The sequence below is a fragment of the Colletotrichum scovillei genome (genome assembly GCF_011075155.1).
Source record: "Colletotrichum scovillei strain TJNH1 chromosome Unknown Contig00007, whole genome shotgun sequence".
Classification (NCBI taxonomy): Eukaryota; Fungi; Ascomycota; class Sordariomycetes; order Glomerellales; family Glomerellaceae; genus Colletotrichum; species Colletotrichum scovillei.
The window spans coordinates 2,132,250-2,152,659 of record NW_023336265.1 but is presented as its reverse complement, the minus strand read 5'-3'; the positions used below and the strand labels follow the sequence as shown (position 1 = coordinate 2,152,659).

Here is a 20,410-nt window from a genome sequence, read left to right as displayed (position 1 = left end):
ATCACATCATTCTTGCCGGATCTACGCCATTGTGTAAAGGGGGTGATCAATCACGAAATGGGTTCGCTGTCTTTCACCATCTCAAAGCGCTTCTTAACTTACGAACTGTAGAATGCGGGGAATACCCGAGCGATTGACTCTCACCGGATGTCGCTTTATCGGGAGTTCAAAGTCGTAACCGCCGACAGGATGTCGCGATAGCTTGCACCTCACTACTCCGCATCACGAGCGAGCCGGTCGACTTATAAAATGGCATTATTTACGCCCGTTGGGAGAAGGAGAAAAAGCAAATTAAGAGACAAAACGATCGATCGCATATACCCTCTGAATCCAAAATCTGAAGCACTTCGTCAGCTGAAATCATGGCTCCTACAGCTATTGACACCGAGGTACCTCTTCATACCAGCACCAAGACCTCACTCCCGACCCCACTGAAGTCATCGAACTCATTGGAACAATATGAGTCCTTTGATGTAACCCCAAACATTGGTCGCGAATTCCCAAAGGCAAACCTGGTTGACTGGCTCAATGCCCCCAACGCCGATGAGCTGATTAGAGATCTTGCCATCACAAGTAAGTCGCTGCGGTTAGGAATGAGTGTTAGGCGGCAGGTGTGACTGACTGTGGGATCTAGTCTCGCAACGCGGTGTCGTCTTCTTCCGTGCTCAGGACAACCTGACCAATGATCTGCAAAAGCAACTAATCCTCCGATTGGGAGAGCTCACCGGCCGACCCTCCGACTCCGGGCTCCACATCCACCCCGTCCTTAACTCGGAGCGGGAACTGGGCGGAGCTGACCCGGAGATCAGCACCATCAGCTCTGTGCAGCACAAGAAGATCTACCGCAAGCCTCTGGAGGGTGAAGAGCTTAGCCCCAAGAAGCAGTCGACTGCACAATGGCACAGTGATATTGCTTTTGAACCTGTCCCGGCCGACTACTCATCTTTGCGCCTCGTTGAGCTCCCCAAGACTGGCGGCGGTAAGTAGAACACGCATGATAAGTCTTGGAGGGACCGGAATGAAGCTAAGACAGCATAGATACCCTTTGGGCATCCGGATATGAGATTTATGACCGCCTCAGCACTCCCTACCAGAAGTTCTTGGAGAGCCTTACGGTCACTTTTGAACAGCCTGGTTTTGCAGCCGCTGCCGAGCGTGGCGGCTTCAAGCTTTATGATAAGCCGCGCGGCAACCCGAAGAACATTGGCAGTATTCTCAAAGCTGTCCACCCCGTTGTACGAACGAACCCTGTCTCGGGTTGGAAGAGTGTCTTCCCTGTTGGCGGCCACGTGAAGCACATCAACGGCGTGACGGCGGAGGAGAGCAAGCACCTGTTGGATTGGTTCCTGGATATCTTGCAAAAGAACCATGATATACAAGTCCGTCTCAAGTGGCAAAATGCTAATGACATCGGTAAGTTGCTTAATTTGTGACTATGAATGGATGTGCAAGTAACTAAAGAGAATTGCAGCCATTTGGGACAACAGAAGCACATTCCACACAGCAACCTTCGATTATGATGACCAAGGAGAAAGATTTGGAAACCGGGCGGTTGGAATTGGTGAAGCGCCTTACCAGGACCCCAACAGTAAGGGACGTCGCGAGGCATTGGGACTCTCCTATGTGACCGGACCTTGAACATGAGCTACGAAACTGCCAAGTACATATGATATTTCGGATCTGAGAATGATAATCAAAGCACACAGAGGTGAAGCTAGTTGTCCGAGATATCATTGAATAGACAAGGTGGAATGCACAGTCACGCAATTTCTCATGAACACCCCGACTGCAGTTTTCTGAGGGTTCTAGAAAAAGGTCTAGTCTGTAAGCCACCAAAGCCTTCCCTCACATGAGTGCGCTCGTGACTCAGCGGTTAACGTTGGTCTGCGTGAGTTAGTCAACGCATCCTTACGACGGGTTCGGCAGAAGCACCGACCTTGACTACCAGTGAGACGAGCTACCTGCATCAATCTCATGTGATATGCATGACAAGCTGACGTCACGCATCTTCAACTTGTCACATTAGCGCAAGATCCTGGATGTCCAGCATAGCAGAGCGCAGGTCTTTTCAATTTTATTCGCTGGAAGTAGTCCTACAAATCTGTTCCTAGATGCAGAATTTGCATACCCTGAAGGTGGAATTGCATGCTAATCTTATACAGCAAGTATGCCTAGCGGCATCGTCCCATAGACTTCATAGTACCCGGTCCAAATCTCTCTAAAGCTGCTTCTCGTTCTCCTTGCCCTTTGCCTCCTTCGGTGTGCTGATGCCAATACCCAGGACAATCAGGATCCGAACCAAGACCATCGGCGCCGTCGTGAAGAAAGCAACGTAGTCCTCGACAGTCCACGTGGATCTGTCCAGCCAAATCTCCCAGCCCCCGACGGCTTGCGCAGTACCGTGGCAGAAAGCGGCGTCGCTCAGAAGCATACCCGCACAGAGAACGCGCCAGAGAGTGAGGTCGTCAAATACCCGCATGACCACGCCCTCGGTGAAGGCGAAATGCAGCCAGCCGCCGCCAAGCTGCGTGTAGATGAACTGCGTGTTGGGTTCGTATGCGAAGGCGTTGCGCGTCATTCCGGCGAGGTATTGATTCGGTGTGTGGAGGACCATGACGGCGCCGAGTAGCGCGAAGATTGGCTCAAGGGTCATAATGATGAGTCGGTAGATGCCTGGCACTGCGGCAGAGCCCTTGATCGTGACCCGTTGGGAGGTCATGGTGTTCCAGTCGTCAGATCCAGTTCGCGAGAGGAGAGTCCCGTGATTCTTCAATGGATGGGGTGATAGTGATTTCGCGTCTGAGAATTTCGCGTCGCAATGGCGATTTGAAGTGTCGTGCAGGGCAGCAAATGCAAGTTTGGGGTGAGAATTGACCGAAATTGCGATGAAAAACGCAGCCTTAACACTAAAAGATCGCATCAAAGAAATACGTGCCGGTCCCTAGCTTTATCAACCACTGATTGTCGAAGCTTATCCCAGCTCAATGAAACACGTACTCGGATGCGCCGGCTGCGGGGTGACTAGATTCCGAGACGAGCAGTGCCAGTGACCCTAGCTTGTACGAAGCTGCCGAAGGGCACGGTCAATATTCAGCGAGCTAAGGGGTACATAGTGCAATTTGAGCATGAGTGCAGAGGCCAACAGTTGGTTGCTTGCTACGGCCAGGACTGCTTGATGATCCTGACTTCTTGTTCGTGTTTCGTCATACAAGGCGGGACGCGGTCTTGTGCTGCGAAAGGTGTAAGGCGTGACAGATCGTATCATCCAGAAGTGAGACGGCTTGCCTACGGCAGAAGCCTTACAATAGTGAGCATGTAACACGTCGAAAGTTCCTCCGTCTTATTCGAAATAAATTGTGTCCGTGGCCTGTGCGGCTTAAAGTTTGAATTCGCTGAGGACTCCGAATCTCAAAGATGAGCGAACTACTAGTTAGTTGAGTCTCCGTACGGGGAGTCTCTCATCGTACTCGTGCGCCTACAAGCTCATCATCTCTTTCAGTTGATGACAAAGTCAGAATGTATTAGCACCGCTGGCCTTTTGGTTCATCAAAAAGTAAAGCAGCACCGGAGAGGCAATGGAAGCACCAGGCCATGTCTCAGTCGCATGTGGATCCATCATGAAAGTTTCGGCTCCCACTTGAACCATTTCTGCCGAAATGATCTGGCTGAAAGCGAGAATTATGATAGCTGGTTGCGAGAGGCCTGTGCGAGCCAGTTATCTCTACGTACTAGTATTGTTGGAAGAAAATTTCAAGGGGAAAAGTTGGAAAGTGCTGGAGAGCTCACCATGCTCAGTTATTTCGAATGAGAGCAATGCTGAAAACTTCCGCTCACTATTTTGCATCCATAACACGAGCATTGATTGTGCTCTGACCACATCAAAGGGGTTCATCGATCCACAGTCTTATTCAGGTTCGGGACTTCAACACTGACTGACTTGCCTGAGACTTGGTGTGGGTAAGGGGTGTCAGACCATCAAGAACTTGATGCGCATGGCTTGTGCACGCACAGAGAGACAATGATCTGGTGTGAGCATTTTTGAAGGAGGCGTCAGGCATTCTCTAAGTAATACGCACTCTATTTATCTGAGAACCCTGTGCGGTATTCCGTGATGTGGGTAGCTGGTGAACAAATTGCAGGTGATGGTATTGATGGTAAGCTGACAATCCTTGGTCGCGACTATCGTCTAGACTAGAAGCATCTCTTACACTGCTCGCGATGGTACCGCGTATTAGCCACCGTACTGAATGACCGCATTGGCGCTCTACTTCTTGTCGGTCCCGTCGCTTTCCCCGATGCTCTCATTTCCTTCAGGGTGAAATTCCACTCCTCCAGATTCCAAAGTTGTCTCTCCATCCTTAGATCCTCGCTTCTGTTCTCGGAAAACTAAAAGGCGGATACCAACCACTGCAATGATTGCGGCGATGATGAAACCAAACGTTGCAGGAAACCCGTATCCTAAAGGCGAAAAATCATTAGTAGTCGTTCGTAGATGGAGCAATCGAATATTGCCAATCAAGAGCGTGCTCCTGTAAGGTGTAACTGATACTCGATGGTCGTGACTGTTGATAGAGACAAAGTAGACTCCTTGAGAACTTACTAAAGGTTGGAGCCATGGTTTGCGGAAAGATGACAAGGGGAAGCCATGCGTCGACGGCATATTGCATTCCATTCATACTACTGATGACCAAAGCGCGCTCCTCATTGTCGCCGGCGCATATTTCATTCGCCCAAGTGTAGCTGAAGAATGGCTTGTCAGCCCAGGAATCGGTCTTGAATGTAATATTGCACGATGTCCAGGGCAAAGACTTACAATACCGCCGTCATGAGATGCACACTGCTCGTCAGGAAAGCAAATAACTTCAGCTGCACGCTTGGTGGCCAGAAAGCCAAGATGCCGTTTGGGATCAAGGCCAGCAGCTGCGAGTATGTCAGACTTAATCATGGCGCAGAGTGGTTCCCAATACTTGGGTTCGTGGCGTACCAATGGGCAGATGATCAATGCAAAGCGGCTTCCGGTGTAGTCCGACAGGAAGCCCCAGAGAATGATACAGAAAGCACTGATGAGCTTTGAGCCGGTTGGGATGACATTTCTGTCTACAACCGAAAATTTCTCCGCCTTGAGCCAGATGGCAAAATATCCACCCGATTGGCAAGATTCACCGTAGAGCTGATGGTAAGTTAGGTCTCTGTAATACACATGATGCCCTGTTGAAGTAGGAGTGATTTACTTACGACATAGCCCAAGACAAAAGCGTACCACCTCCACTTCAGAAGGACTCTTTTGAAAGTAGCCAAGGTGACTCCTGCAGGTGCCGCTTTACCAGCCTTCGTTACTCGATCAATGGCCAGCTCGCATTCTTTGGCGGTCAGAAACCTCGACTTGGTCGTGTACGGTGTGTCCGGTAAGACGAAAAGGGTCGCAACGCCGACGGGAATCGTCATGCACTGCCACATAAGATTAACAACTTTGTCCAATTCTTGGCCAATTCCGACTTTAAGAGGCAACTGCAGTACTCACTCCGCAGACGATGTACAACCATCGCCACCCTGCGTGGCCATGGGCACCGTCGAGGCTCTTGTAAACTGCTGCTTGAAGGTATCCCCCAAAAGCCGAGCCTAGAGGGGCGGTCATATGGAATATGGCGACTCTCTTTGCAAGCTCTGTTTTGGTGTACCAGCTTCCAAGTACATAAAGTAAGACAGGAAAGAAAGAGCTTTCAAAGAATCCGACAAGGAATCGAAATGCGTAGAGCTGGCCAACGTTCTGCGTCCCTGCCTGGGCAAATGTAAAGATACCCTGAAGAACGATAGTGTCAGCATGCATGCGTGCTTGAGATCTCCCGAGAGGGGCAAGGAATACCCATCCGACTTCCATTGCGGCCAACCATATGCTCGGCCTGATCTTCTGAACAATCAAAGTACTCGGAATTTGCATCACAGCATAGGCGCAGGTGTAAACCATTTGAGCATACGTATACTCGTTGGCAAACATCTTGAGGTCCTCCTGCATTCCTGAGACGTAGGCGTTTGCAAGGTTTCCCTGATCGAGATACTTCATGAAGAAGCCTAAGCATCCTATGGTCAAGATTGACCAATCCAACTTGCGAAGCAATACGCGCTCTTCATGACTCTTCAGGTGCGTATCCGTGTCCCAGATGAAAGAGCGAAATGACCGCGAGGGCGCTTTTGAAGGCTGAGGCGATGATTCTGCCATCGTGGACGTTCAGAAATAACGCCTTGAGTAATATCGAAGTTGAAGGTTGCAGAACGATCAAAGTCAACAGGCGCAGAACTTAGCAGGACGCAACTGCCTTTAGTATGTGCTCCTCACCCTCCACTGATGTACCAACTGAATGATATCTCTGCACGTAAATGTGCAGACATGCACTGATAGCACGGAATGGCCACTAACAATGATCAACACGGACATGTAAGCCAAAAGTAGAAAAGTCCAAGTGCCGCGGCCCGGGCGACAGACTGATGCTCCCGTCTCATTGAGAACATCTTGCAGTGCAAACTGGCGTCGTACTGGAGCCATCGGGGTCATTCCGACGAGCTTGGCCAATAGTAGTTGAGATGGGATCGCGGGGGATGATAAGGCGACAGAGGCAGGGGGCGATGACGAGCTCAGCCAACCACCCGGACGCTTCCCGGGGAATAAGACTCTCGGAGGGTTCTACCGCCTGAATTAAAACAGAGGAACATAAATGTGCTGGTCTTATTGAAGGGTTCTTGACGCAGTCTTCTGTTCCTGCACGTCGGGAAGACTTCATGGTTACGTTGAGGCCTGGCGGAGGACATCGCTCGATTTTAATGTTCAATCTGCTGACAAGGGTAGTCAAGAGACCGCGTTGATTCCTTGTCGTTCTGGGAATTGATCGTGATTTCACCCTCAAATGACACACGTTAGTGAGTGTCTATTGCACGGTATAGAGAGCAATAGAGACGATGTAGAAACCTGCAGTGGACTCTGTTCGTTGCAAAAGCCATGGCTACCTATTGAGAGTGAAGAATGGTTTATCTAACCTCCTATCATCGGTGGAGTAGGTACATCCCCTCTTTTTAGACACCAAGTGGATGGCCGAGGAGCCACCAATGGACCAGGGTCTTTTGGCTACTTGGAAGTCAGAGTATCGAGAGGTTGGACCAGAAATTTTCAAGTGTCCCACCACCCATCTGAGCGTCGGAAATGGCGACTTGGTGTTCAGAATACCTAGTTGTCCACCACGAGGCACAAGGCGTTCCAATCACTCTGCATAGGGAAACGTTGTTTGAACCACTTGATCATGCCTTTTTGGACGTTATCGTGATGACATTAATATTATGGAGCTATACTACTTGCTATTTGGCTCGCTTAGTAAACGTTGTGCTCGCCGTGAGAGCAGCTCTTAGCATGCTCAGCCTGCTCAGAAGCCAAAGCCCACTTTTGGAACTCGCGGCGAATGGCATCACGGCTGCGACGAGCAGGAGTGGTGGTAGCACGGCGAGGCAGACCAGCGGGGAGTTCGTTGGCGAAGTCAGCGGCAACACGGGCAGCGGCCTTAGCGTTGATGGTGAGAGCGTCCCAGTTGATGTTGTCGAGGGTATCGCAGGCCAAGTGGTAGCATGGGTCGGTGGGGGCGCCGGCACCGGTGAAGATACCGGAAGAGGGAATGCCGAGCTGGAGGAAGCCGACGTAGTCAGAGCTGGAGCCAAAGCCACCGAAAGCAGCGGGCTTGCCCTGGGCCGCGATGTAGTCGTGAATAGGCTGGGCGCCGAACTTGTCACCCTCGTTTTCTCCGAGGTAGACGTTGTAGACGGGGTTGATGGAACCGATCATATCGTAGTTCCAGTAGAACCGGATGGCATCGGCCTCGGCCTCGGAAAGCTGGGCAGTGTAGTAGAGAGATCCGACGAGACCGGACTCCTCGGCACCCCACCAGATGAAGCGAACCTTGTTCTTGAAGCCGCTGTACTTCTTGAAGGATCCAGCAATCTCGAGAAGAGCAGTGGTACCGCTGCCGTCGTCGTTGACACCGGGTCCGGCCTGGACAGAGTCCAGGTGAGCACCAAGAACAATCACGTTGTTAGGGTCACCCTCCTTGGTCTCTGAGATGATGTTCCAGGTCTCGCGCTCATCCCAAATGGCATCGACAAGAAGGTTGACCTCGAGAGTCTCGCCAGCAGCCAAACGCGCCTTCCATGCAGTAGCATCCTCAAGGGGAATGAGACCCACGGGCACCAGCAGACCCAGGTTCTCAGCGCTGAGGGTGGCAGAGCCAATGTCCTTGCCCGGGGTCTGGTTGTACAGAATAACACCGACAGCACCGGCAGCCTTAGCGAGCTTGAGCTTATCAGCAATGGCGCAAACACCACGCTTCACAAGAGCAAGCTTGCCAGTGGCATCAATGCCAGCCCACTGGTCAGCGAAGCAACCAGAGCCTATGTGTGTTTTAGTCAGTTATTGTCGCAATGACTCAGTTGATAGATTCCTCCTACCTCTGGTGTCATCGACGGGAGTGTCAATGAGAGGGGCCGTGTCACCGCCGGGGAGAGTTGTTGGGTGGTTGTATTGAAGAGCGACAACATAGACATCCTCGCCATCCGGGCCGGTAACGCTGATTTCACGCGTTTGGGAGAAGGTGTGGTTGAAGTATTGGACCTTGGTGTCGAGCTGCTTGTAGAAGCGGCCCTGTACACGCTCGAGGATGTAGTCAGAGGAGGCCTTGTAACCAGGCAGACCGAAGGCTCGGTTGCCGCCGTTGTCGCGGGCGATCTTGTTCAAGTTCCAGAGGTTGCGCTCGAGTCTGGCAATAACACGTTAGACGCCTGTATAAACTCCAATTGTAGTATGGAAGACTCACTCCTCGGTCTTGATGTCGGCCTCTGCCTTGTCTGCTGTGAGGGGATCGGTTGCGAAAGATCGCAGCGCGAACAGCGCAGCTGCGAGGGCGGTGGCGGTCTTCATCGCGTATGGAAGCTATTCTCAACCGCTAATTGAGGCACGAGATGATTGTCAATGGCTTCTGGAGAATCCCAACGAATGGACTGATCAACAGAGAAGACAAGCTGATCATGCCAGCGGCAAGGCGGGGACATTTATATGCTCCGTGTCTACGCCTCCTCGGCGCGCCAAGAGCGTGGATACGGCGAAAACAAAATTGCGCGATAAGACGACATGCAGTGACACCGCATCGTGAGCAGCGGGGGAGTTTGCGAGCTCGGTTTGTGCTGGAGCATAGCGGTAGACCTACGTAGGGGGGGAGACGTTTGCCGTGTTTACGGTTGGCTCGCCGCAGAGACCTAGGCGTGGCAGGGTCGGATAGCTTCGCAACGTCGTAGAGATGCTCAGAATGGCGGGACAAAATTCGGCTTGGATGAATTGCGTCCAAGGGTCTGGTAGGCCTGCTCCTTGGCCGGCAGGTTTACTGAGGCATCGATGCGTCGCGGGCGATGCTACCTCTGGCAGGTGAACGATGTCGGGTGTTCTTGGCAAGTACTTTTGCTAGAATGAATTGCGAATGTTGGTCTAAGGTTAAAGTCCAATCCCCAACCGATGCCATTACTAGGACGCGGAGAGCAGGTCAATGACTGGGGGGCGACGCGGAGCAGGCGTACTACGGTATCAGGCCAAAGTTTAACCCCCTAGTCAAGTACCCGTGGGGCTGACCCACACCCACCTTCCATGGGTGAGTTAACCAACCAGAGGCCGCCATTCCAGCACAGGCCCACTAATTAGCCCAGCCTAACTTTTTTACTAATTACGATCTCTTCCTCTTATATACCACCTATCTACCTACTTACCCTCACTTTTAATAAACTATTATTAATATAGTATAGTTAATAAGTAATATAATAAAGTACTTTAATAAGGCCGATTACCTATAGATTTATATATTATATACTAACGTAAAGCTTATATAAGCCTAAATAATTAAATTAACTAGATTTATAAAAACTAGGTCCGTATAGTTATAAAAGCCTTATTAATAATAGTTATATTATATTCTAGCTACCTATAAGTTATAATTATATAATAAAAAAGCTTTTATTAAATACGTTATTTTTTTAAAAGGGCCGCTAGGCCTCTTTTATTATTTTTTTATTATACTCTTTTCCTCTTAATTTAATATTTACGTTATATAAATAGCCTTATATTAATTCGGGTTTTATTATCGTATTACCTATTATAAGCTACCTATATTTAAAACTAACTAAATTAAACGTTTTACTTAGGCTTAATAATACTTTTACTAAACTATTAAAAACTAATAAAAATCTTATAAATAAATAAGATATAAGTTATGAGTAGTTACTATTATAAACTCTATATTACTTACTATTATAATAAAAATAAGACTAAATGTATATTATTAAAAGTATTAATATAAATAGAGTTAGATATTTTAAAGATATTTTTAAGGATTAAAAGGACTAAGTATTTTCTAAAAAAAGATTAAGGTAATATTTATATTAATACTTATTAAGAGCATATTATACTTATTAATAACTAAATTTGCCTCTATTAATAAATATATAATAATAACTTTATTTTAATATAAAACGGCGCTTTAATATATAACGTAGAGTTAACTTACTTAATAAGAGCTTAATAATTATAATATCTACTTAATATTTTAACCGCTTTTTACTTAACCTTAACCCTATTAAAATATATTAAAATTAAATAAAGGATTATATATAGGAGCTTATAAATATATAAAAACCCTATATATAATATATTATAATAATAAATTAAAAAGGCTTAGGATACTTTTTTAAAAGACTTCTTATACTTATTATTAAGTATAATATTAATACGTTACTAAGTAGTAATTAATGCTAACGGAATATATATTAAATACTAATTTAGCTATAGAAATTAATTAAGATCTTATAATTATTAATTATATTAGCTATTTTATGCTAATGATGTGACTAGTGCGCTGACCCTTGTCTGTGGATCGGTACCAGACTAGGGGATTAAACTTACCCCTATGGACCAAGTAGAGCTTGAAAGAAGCACGGAAGAAGTGGAAATGCGACAAGCTCTGGGCTACCGGCGGATCTTCCCCCTCTAGACTCTGTGGATCATCGTTGCTCTATTGGGCAGGTGCCAAGCCTTAAGAGAGGGGCTTTTGTCGAGAGTGGCTGAGAGAAACAAGTCTAATCGGACCTTGGGCCGTTGAATACCATACCTCTCTGTCCCCTTCTCTCCGAATGCCGCAAGAAAGGATTATGAGAGCCACAAAGTTACTTTTGAAGCCTCGATATCTATTTCTTCGTCAAGCGCTCAAGGATGATCTGGTCTTCTGTGACTCGTCTAGTCCCCGGCTTTCAGAGGACATCTAGAGGTGTGTCTGGCACGGATCATATTGACAATCATCCGCGAATTGCCGCTCGTAAGCCTCTCGCGTGTGTGCCTGCATGGTGCAGCTACAGCGTTGCACTGCAGTCGAAGCCAAGTGAAGTCAGCGAGCTAAATCAAGAACGTCGTGTCACTGTCAAATGGGTGTTCACCCAAACCCGTCCTCAAGGCGGCAGGGTCACTAGTATGTAGGGTGGCAGGTCAGTGGTTTTCACTGACGCATTCCCAAGAGCCCAATTGAGCACGCCAGTCCGTTCAACCTCTTGCCATTGGCGCCGACGAATAGTGTGTCGAATAAATGCGATACTTGCCGAAGCCTTACAGCAGTGCACCGTAAATTTCCCAACTTCTTTGCAAGACCGAGAGTGACCCTGGCAATGAGGCGCTGGGCCAAGATGACGGGAAAGGCATGTGCTTATGGTTGATGCCGGCTCAAAGACTTGGCAACGAACAATGCAATGAGTTGTCTTGGCGAAGCGGGGAGTTGCTGATTGATGCGATAACATCCATGGCCGGGCGTGCTCTGCCATCTTGCTTGATTGCTTGAGACTGCCATGGTCCCTGTAAGGTTTCTCTTCGGAGATGGCGATCGGCCCCACGCCAGGCTAATCATGTAGCGTCACGCGTGAGTGGGATGCCGGCCCGGCAACCTTCGTTGGTCAAAACATGGTAAATGGTGTAGAATCCACACTTGGGGCTGGAGATTTTGATAATGCTTAACTCTAAGTTCTCCCCGTCAAGACTTGATCTGTTGAGAACAGAAAGAAAAAAGTCCTGATTTGTATTCAAAGTACTGAAGTAGGCAAGTCAATTGAAGTACGGGACCTGGTAGTACTGATGGTTCTGAATTACCAATGTGTTAGCAGTCTCACTTATTGAAAGTCGCATAACTTCCTGCTCTCAGCTGACTTGAAGCTTTGCGCAACGCCACTGATTCCAATATTCCGTGTCCCAAGAAGAATCATTTGGCAAGTTCAAGTGGAAACAAGCTTTACGACGGCTATAAACGATTTCGCGATGACTTGCATTTGCTAGCGCCCAAGATCTCGGGTCATGTTGGCTTGGGATTCGAGGACCTTGATGGTCGCGCCCTGGGGGTTATCAAACCCGATCCATTGAGACGTTCCTATTCTCCCTACTGTATAGGTACTGTCCGAGGTCGCAGTGGAGTTCGAGCCGATCTTTGATCACTCGCTTCTCGAGTAGATAAGTCTAGCGGCGTTGACGTTGGTCCGCACTTTGAGGCGCATATGGAATGTAACCCTCGTGCTTGTATGCCCGCTTCGGACACAGGTAATTCTCGGGGGAGGGGGAACACTGTCAGAATCCTTGTTGCAAAACACAAGAAGACAGGCTCTTCAGCCCTTGATGATGATACCGGGCAGCATGGTCACTGCTGGCAGTTGCATTAAGACCCTCGAAGCCGACACTTGGCAATTCTAGGACTCATAGGGTATCGTAAGTCAGGTATGGTACTAATAAGATGCTCATATTCTATATGTCCCTGTCAACGTTCATGACACAAAGAGATCTAAGCCTGATGTATAGTCGAATCTGCGAACTCCTTGCCCTCCAAAACCACCAGCGTGCAATCTAGCGGCCTAGCCCGTGTGCCTCACATCGTTCCTCGCTACCATCTGCCACCCTTCTTCAACGACGCCGCTACTTGCAGACGCTGCTATACTGGAGAGAGTAATCGTACTCCCCTGCGGTCCCACTTTACTCTCCAAGATCTTCTTTATCTCCGCATGTGCCACACCAGCACTTCGGAGCGTGGAAGATGGAACCTTCCGATCAGCACCATGTGCTATCAGCATTCGAACAATATCAACCTTCTTCTTGATAAAGGCAGCTTGGTTCCCAGGCGTTCCTCCGTTTCTAACGTTGGACTGTGCTTGAATTGCAGCCATGAGTGGCGTACACTTTCTTGGACCACAGATCTCGGTATCTGCCTTGAAGGAGTGTAGAAGAACCGATACAACATCTCTGTTTCCCTTTTCGCATGCATGGTAAAGCGCCGTTTTACCATAAAAGTCTCGAGAGTTGATATCTATCGACGAAAGAGATGTATCACTGGCTCTGCTTTTAACAGGTGATATGTCTAAGCGCGCCGTTGAAGAACGCCGGAGTCTGCTAGCCTCCGCAGCGACGCTGAGTCTCCGAGTAGACGTCGCTGTGAAGATTTCCTCGGCCACTCCTTCGGTCTGGCATTTGTAAAGAATGTTACGGCCGTGCTTGTCTTTGAAGTCGGAACAAGCACCGTTTTCTAGTAAAAGACGCACAGCCGATACGTGGCCAGTTGTCACCGCCACCATTAGGGGTGTTTCCCCATTGCTGTCGATAACTTCGAGGTTCTGATAGTATTGGATAACTTGTTCGAGAACCCCGACATCCATATCGTCGTCTGCGATGGCGGCGAATAAAAGTGGTCGCTTTTGCAGGTCACAGACATCAAACTTGGGTAGATTCATGTCATCCAACGTGGCTTCGTGGAAACCTTTGTTGTGAGCCCAAGACAGGGCCGTTTCAAACTCGTTGTGAGGCGAGTCTTCTACAGGTCCAATTTCTTCTTCAACCCAGTCCTTGATAGCCAGGAATTCGGCGTGGCTACCACGGAGGCCTTGCACATGACGCAAAAGTTCGTAAGTTTCCATAATTCTCTCCCTGTCCCTAGGATCTTCCCGTAGTCGAAGCTCCATAGCAGTCTGAAGATGTCGGCAAGCCCCAAGCAGATATTGGCTATCGAAGAGTAGCTTCCCAAGTTTATGATGTAGTCTGGACGATCGAATTAGATCGATTGGTTGTTGCATGTCGCATTGATGATTCAAGGCCTCCAGAATCTCTCGTGCCTTTGCGGTTCCTACTTCAGTCTCACACATGATGTTGAGATCTGCGAGCTGTTCGTCAAGATCCTGCTGTTCTAGTTCATTGAACTCCTTCTTCCCTGCCTCTGCCAGCAGCTTTCGTATGCTCACCGCGTCTTGGAGATGTTGAGTGGCACTCTCGAACAATTCACCAACTCGCAATAGCTCTACAATCTCGACGGTCCTCTTGTATTTGTAGAGCTGCAGTTGAGGATTGAAAGGGGGTTCCTGCTCATGTGGCTCTGAGCGCTCACTAGAGATTGATCCTCTAGGAATACTGCCATGGACTCGGGGTCGGGATATCCTCAGGTCCTGGTTACCTTCTAGTAGAACCTCCTCCGCTAGACTGACAGCTGATCTACTCCATTGTTGGATAGTCCTTGCGAATATGGGATTGTTGACTTCCCGACCTCCGATGGCTACATGACCAGGGCCAGGTAGTGAAGGAATGCACTGGGATACTTCGACTTCGACACGGAGTCTGCGCGCGACATATTGCACCCTCCCTATTATCTCGGTATGCGGTTGCTTCGCCTCCAAGGTTTGCGCACTACAAGGGAAGAGATATTAGTTATGAACGTTGATCATCAGTGGGTCATGTATCTTCCTCACAGTGACAGAGTGGAGAGACTAAGGTTCAACACGGAAGTATAGTGACTTATTTCTTCCGACGCTTGTTGAACATCATCTCGACTAAATGCCAAGTCCCATGCCATCCGCAAGTTGCGAGAGAAGCCGGATGGTTTGCTTTCGATCTTATTCAGCCGATCGGCCAGAGTTTCGAGTGAAGTCCGACAGTTTTCTATGATGTTTCTGATGCATGTGAAGTGCTCGTCTTCCGATTTCAAGAGGTGGGCTTTCCTTCGCTCTTTGCACGCATCGCCAAGCAGCGTTAAACAGCTGGAAAGGGCCTCGATTCTTGTTTGAAGTCGCGATACGTTGCCTGGTGAGTCTTTGATTGACTTTATGATTTCATGTATCTTCAAGGCAGCCTTACAGGTTGGGTGAATGAGCCCGATGACTGCTGCTGCTGCTTCCATGGTGAGTGTTGATATGATGGGATGCTTCTCGTGAGACTATCGACCGTAGTAGGTAGGACTGGCACCTAGGACTGGAAGGTTCGAAGGTTCTGAGGGAGAGAGTGATTATGATCATCCCACTGATATCTGTATCAGACAATATCAGGTCACGGTCCTCGCTTATTAGCCAGTTCGAAGCCATCACGCGACAGCGTACGTAACAGACCGGGCGCGCCAACTTTGCAAGCCAGGTTCTGCCAGGCTACAAACATTGTCACTTCTATTTAGACAACAAACTACAGAAACTGAATCCGCAGTATGCCTGAATTTCGGGCGAACTGTACGATAATTTCCATCCGAACCGGTCTGTCACTTTGGCGAACTACCTCGCCCACCCTTCCCCACGCCATCCACATAGGAGCACAGGACTCAGGCACCAGTACCTAAGATCAGGGCGGGAACACAGCCCATCTGAAGCGACAGGGTTACTTCAGGCTGGCAAGGATGTGAAACGATCCTGGGCATACGCTCATACGCGTCACCAGCTGATCCGCGGTGTAGGTTCTCGGTAGACAACAAGGCTGTGGCTCTCCCTCCATGCCATGGTTTATTTCTGCATGTCTCTGCACTTTGCACATCGGTATGCATAGGATTTAGCTAATAATTACAAATCGCTCTCACCGCTTACCGTACGAGAAGTACTCACAGGCTGACTTACATCTGAGTGGCCCAATGACCCGAGTGATCCAGCGCCACGGTTTGCAATCCCTGGCTCTGGGGCAACTTGTGGGGGGCGGGGTCTCCCCGCGTTTGCCTACCTTTCTTCACCGGGGTTGAATTCCCACGCCTTGCACTCACATATTTCATATTCAGATGTTCCGTCAAAGTGCGAAGACTTTATGAGTGTTATTGTCCTGCGAGCCAAATGCACAAGTTTACGAGCAGCACACCAGGCCTCTGACAAATCTACTTGTCGTTTTATCGACGATGGATTGTCAACGCTGATCAATGGTAGCTGAATATGGCTTGGCAAGAGAGTAAGTCATTTTGCCTAACCAAAATGCCTTATGGTTGCCTTTTCTTGGTTTCTGCATTCGCATGCCGGCTGCCGTCCCGTGTGACACTTTGGCAGCCTCATAGCCTCCCTAGATATCATTACAAATCTGATGTATATCAGTCTTCCCAGAGGCCTTGCGAAACAAAGCATAAAGCAGAAGAATAACCGATGGTAACTCCCCTCAGATAAGTAGCTAGCTACTCTCAGCATACAAGTTTCCTATTCTCTTTGAAATTAAGTTTATCAATACAAGTTCAACCATCGCTTCTGTCCTCGATCTAGGCATGCTTAAAGTACCTCATTAAAATGACCGAACCAATGGCAAGTTCCACATCCATTGCCGACAAGTTTCGGGCGCAGGTCTCTCGGAGACACATCAATACGGAAGCCATAATTGAAGCCCCGTTAGGTAAGTGTATCAGCTCCATGGTCAAAGTGACATATGGAGCTGAAAGTAGGATCTCTCATTCTAACCATTATCACAGTCCATCTTAACGATGGTGAGCTCGAGGAGGATGTGCGACAATTCGCCGAGATATTGCCTGGTGTTCCTTTCCAACCTATCCTGAGAGCAGCCCAAGTGTCAAAAGAGATCCGGGCATACACTGACGAAGGCCTGCAAGACACTCTACCCATTGAGTTGGAGCCAGAGGAACTAGCAGCAATCAGGGCAGAGAGAGACAAAGCATTCTCTCAAAGTGGCATGACGGTGATTGTCGTCACTGTGGCGCTAGCAGCTCTGCTGCAGGGCCATGTTCAAGCTTCGATCAATGCCGGCAGTATCTACGCGAGACTTCTTCAGGACAAGGTCTCCAGCACAGCATATCGGAATGATTTAGTGTGGCAGCTTGGTGGAATGAACTCGGCGCCATTCCTAGCCGCTGCCATCTTAGGCGCTCCGATGTCACTCCCGCTAAATTACTGGATGGGGAGACGTGGTGCTATAGCTGTTGCGGCCGCTTTGATCTTTGCGAGCTCTTTGGCTTCTGGATTTGTGCACACATGGCAGCAGCTTCTCGGTGTTAGGATTATCAACGGCCTCGGTGAGTCGGAACTCCATATTCAGCGTTTCCCAAAAAGTTTACGTCGCCACAAGGCCATAAGATCCGACTGATACGTTCAATTGACAAAATCCAAGGTATGGGCATCAAGGCCGTCAGCACGCCGATCCTGGCATCTGAGACTGCGATTGATCAATGGAGAGGCTCTTCTATTCTAATGTGGCAACTATGGTAGGCCCCCCCTGACCACTTCATTTCAACAGTTGTCTTCAGAGAATTTGACGCATTGGTGATATCGCGTATGGCAGGGTTGCCTTTGGTATCATGTTAGGAAACGCCATCAACTTAATCCTTGCTGGATCTGTGGGGGCTCTGGATTTTCCACCTGAAGCAAAGGACAGTACTGCCTCTCTTGAAGTCAGAGGTGACTTGGCGCTTCGATTAATCTTAGCTGCTCCCATGGTCCCGGCCATTTTCACGCTCATTGCACTGGCATATTGCATGGAGAGCCCGCGATTCTATATGCAGAAGAACACACCAAACTATCGACCCATGCGTGCCTATGAAATCCTGTCTAAAGTCCGGAACACACAGGTTGGTTTCTTAGTTAGAGTACTTTCCCGCTGTCACTGACTAAATGAAACAAACTAGCTCCAAGCTCTTCGAGATATTTACCTTATCCACAAGAACGTTGAATACGAAGAGGCACAGGATCTACCGGAGACGCCTAATGATCCAAGCGTATCTACGGAGAACCAAAAACAGGGCCTAACATTTGCGAAACACATGTCGTTCGCCTTGTCGGACGCCTATCGGCAATACAGCCACCTCCTGACTACTCCACGATTGCGGAATGCAGTCTGGAGCACGTGCATAGTGGCTCTTGCACAGCAACTTTGTGGAAGTACGATTCTCTCTCCGGCGCTTAGCGTATCATGGTTGGACCTACTGCTGATTTCTACAGTCAATGTCTTTGCCTTCTACTCAAGTATGGTATCTTATCTATCTCATATAGACTCTCGCGGCTCTTGCTTACCACGCCAATAGACAACTTCTTCATTAAAGGAGACCCGAGTCCTCGCAATGCCATGCTTTACAGCTTGGGATTTGGTACGTGTGGTTGACATTCCCTTCGCGATCGGGATTTGCCAGTAAAATACTCAAAGGACTATTACCTAACGAGAAACACAGGTGCCGTGAATTTCTTGTTCGGCCTTCTCGCAATCCGGTGAAGTTCTCAATTACTTGCCACTGTTTCGAACACACCCTTTCTAACAAGTCATCAGATCGATTGACGTCTTCGGGAGACGCCGGTGGCTACTCGTCACGCTGCCATTAATGTGCATTCTTCTGGCTGCAGGGGCTCTGGCGTTTCTTCTCCCCAAGGGCCCGATTCAACTTGGAATCGTTGCCTTATTTATCTTTCGTCAGTTTCATCGATGGATACATACATTTGTCTCGATAACCAACACTTTGCAGTATTTGCAGCTGTGTACTCACCAGGACTTGGTCAGTCACGTGCGCAGTGAATAATCGTTTGAGCATTTTCTGACTTCGTAATCACAGGGCCTATCCCCTTCACACTGGCTTCTGAAAGGTGAATATCTCATTATTCATTCAGATATGTGTCAGATTCTGGAGTTAGTGGCTGTTAACATCTTATTTTACAGCTTTCCCCTTTCTCAGCGCGAGGCTGTGAGTTCTAGACATGTTGACTCTTGAAAGCCATGCACGCGACTAATGTAGTATTTTAGGGATGCTCTGCCGCCATCTCCGTCAATCTTTTCTTTGCGGGCATACTCACGATCGTGTTTCCAGCTGTCAACGAAGCGCTGAAGCTGTATGGTACGCTGGCGTTATTCGCTGGCCTCAATCTCGTGGCATTTGCTCTGGTCTTTTTGCTCGTCGAGGAAACCAAGCAGGTAAGCCTTGAAGAGCTGAGTCTCATCTATGCGGTGCCAAAGAAGAATTTCGTACGGTTCCAACTGAGAGAGCATTTGCCATACCTGGTCAAGAGATACCTGACGCGTACTTGGGGTGGCGGTGATCCGCCCAACTTTTACACAAAGGTTATTGATGGTTCTTATTCTCAGGAGATGGGGCCAATGAGGCGGGATGCATCGACGGACGAATGACGCGATTAGAATAGGGGAGAGTTTCTCCTACTCATGGATACATGTACGATCAAAATCTTGGACCAAGATGATATCAAACGTTTTCCTCCAAGGTAGTGAAGCTGCGAGCGGGCACAAGATAGGACCAGGAATGGTGCTGAACCTGCCTGCGTAGATTCGATGTGCGATTCATGCAAAGTGAGTAATGGAACTGGTAGATAGCTGAGACATAGTGCTTCTGCGTCGATGCGTCGATCACGACGTCATTGTCGAAGGAGAACTATTACTTCATACTTTTTTGATAACTTCAATAAGAGTACCTCAAGCTTACGTAACCTTGCTTTCCAGAGAAGGAGGTTGAATGCTTCAAGTTCTACGAAAGTGTGTTTGTCAGGCCCCCAGTACCGCCAGATATAACAAGACTACACGTATCCGTATCCCGTCAGCTGCGAGATGGCATCACTACGAAGGTACGTACTCTTATGAGGGGTCATAGCCAACCATCTGTTAATCCATTCTTATTTCCCGTAATATGCCGATCAAAAAGTCAGTATATGAGCAGAGTTGGAGGAAAGTTTGGATATGTTTGTATTAATCCCATATAGCAGTTGATTGAGTACGTCGCTTGCTATACAATGGCTTAGTATTACCAATGTAGGCGGGCACGTCTTTGTCGGGCCTCCACGCGTCAGTCAACATACCAGCCGCAAACAGTGAAATCAACGCCAATCGTGCCCATGATGCGTCTCATCCGGCCGCGTCCCAGTAGTAGGCCGTACCTGTTACTTCAGTGCAGTCTGTCATAGCTCACGATCTCCGTTGACGCCAAGCGTGCTTTGCATTAACGTCAGTACTTAGGCCCGGATTCTGAACCGCCAGAGATGTACTTTAGCATCCCTGGTGGAAGACAAGATGCTGAAACAAGTCTTTCGGGGTCTGAACAGGACAGCTATCTTTGAGGCTGCCTGAGAAGTTCAGCTCCTTTGACCTTCCCGTAACTTCGCG

General features: G+C 48.6%; 6 protein-coding genes across 6 annotated transcripts; 2 read left to right on the top strand and 4 right to left on the bottom strand.

Moving 5' to 3' along the window:
• Positions 1 to 279: 279 nt before the first annotated feature.
• Positions 280 to 1,638, top strand: HER10_EVM0013356 (TfdA family Taurine catabolism dioxygenase TauD; the record flags this gene model as incomplete). Its single annotated transcript, XM_035482718.1, has 4 exons — positions 280 to 573; positions 635 to 979; positions 1,039 to 1,413; positions 1,472 to 1,638. Exons 1-4 carry the CDS (start codon positions 363 to 365, stop codon positions 1,636 to 1,638), a joined length of 1,098 nt encoding a protein of 365 aa, XP_035331984.1. The 5' UTR covers positions 280 to 362.
• A 420-nt stretch (positions 1,639 to 2,058) lies between these two features.
• HER10_EVM0005304 (uncharacterized protein) lies at positions 2,059 to 2,936 on the bottom strand. The gene has a single exon (XM_035474926.1). It carries the CDS (start codon positions 2,918 to 2,920, stop codon positions 2,219 to 2,221), a length of 702 nt encoding a protein of 233 aa, XP_035331467.1. The 5' UTR covers positions 2,921 to 2,936; the 3' UTR covers positions 2,059 to 2,218.
• Positions 2,937 to 4,264: 1,328 nt separating this feature from the next.
• HER10_EVM0008897 (pantothenate transporter liz1) lies at positions 4,265 to 6,217 on the bottom strand (the record flags this gene model as incomplete). The annotated part of the gene is made up of 7 exons (XM_035478404.1): positions 4,265 to 4,458; positions 4,601 to 4,740; positions 4,814 to 4,920; positions 4,985 to 5,170; positions 5,236 to 5,448; positions 5,522 to 5,578; positions 5,651 to 6,217. The coding sequence occupies 7 exons, from the start codon at positions 6,215 to 6,217 to the stop codon at positions 4,265 to 4,267; spliced, it is 1,464 nt and encodes a 487-aa protein (XP_035331695.1).
• Positions 6,218 to 7,357: 1,140 nt separating this feature from the next.
• On the bottom strand, positions 7,358 to 9,306 carry HER10_EVM0008423 (peptidase family M28; the record flags this gene model as incomplete). Its single annotated transcript, XM_035477946.1, has 3 exons — positions 8,847 to 9,306; positions 8,482 to 8,789; positions 7,358 to 8,424 (listed from the first exon to the last, which is right to left on the bottom strand). Exons 1-3 carry the CDS (start codon positions 8,948 to 8,950, stop codon positions 7,358 to 7,360), a joined length of 1,479 nt encoding a protein of 492 aa, XP_035331660.1. The 5' UTR covers positions 8,951 to 9,306.
• A 3,645-nt stretch (positions 9,307 to 12,951) lies between these two features.
• Positions 12,952 to 14,930, bottom strand: HER10_EVM0002671 (uncharacterized protein; the record flags this gene model as incomplete). Its single annotated transcript, XM_035472373.1, has 2 exons — positions 12,952 to 14,764; positions 14,827 to 14,930. The coding sequence occupies 2 exons, from the start codon at positions 14,928 to 14,930 to the stop codon at positions 12,952 to 12,954; spliced, it is 1,917 nt and encodes a 638-aa protein (XP_035331295.1).
• Positions 14,931 to 16,596: 1,666 nt separating this feature from the next.
• Positions 16,597 to 19,426, top strand: HER10_EVM0013268 (uncharacterized protein; the record flags this gene model as incomplete). The annotated part of the gene is made up of 12 exons (XM_035482632.1): positions 16,597 to 16,699; positions 16,776 to 17,333; positions 17,429 to 17,522; positions 17,600 to 17,885; positions 17,943 to 18,279; positions 18,339 to 18,401; positions 18,483 to 18,519; positions 18,578 to 18,717; positions 18,771 to 18,800; positions 18,858 to 18,888; positions 18,962 to 18,986; positions 19,046 to 19,426. 12 exons carry the CDS (start codon positions 16,597 to 16,599, stop codon positions 19,424 to 19,426), a joined length of 2,085 nt encoding a protein of 694 aa, XP_035331979.1.
• Positions 19,427 to 20,410: the final 984 nt, after the last annotated feature.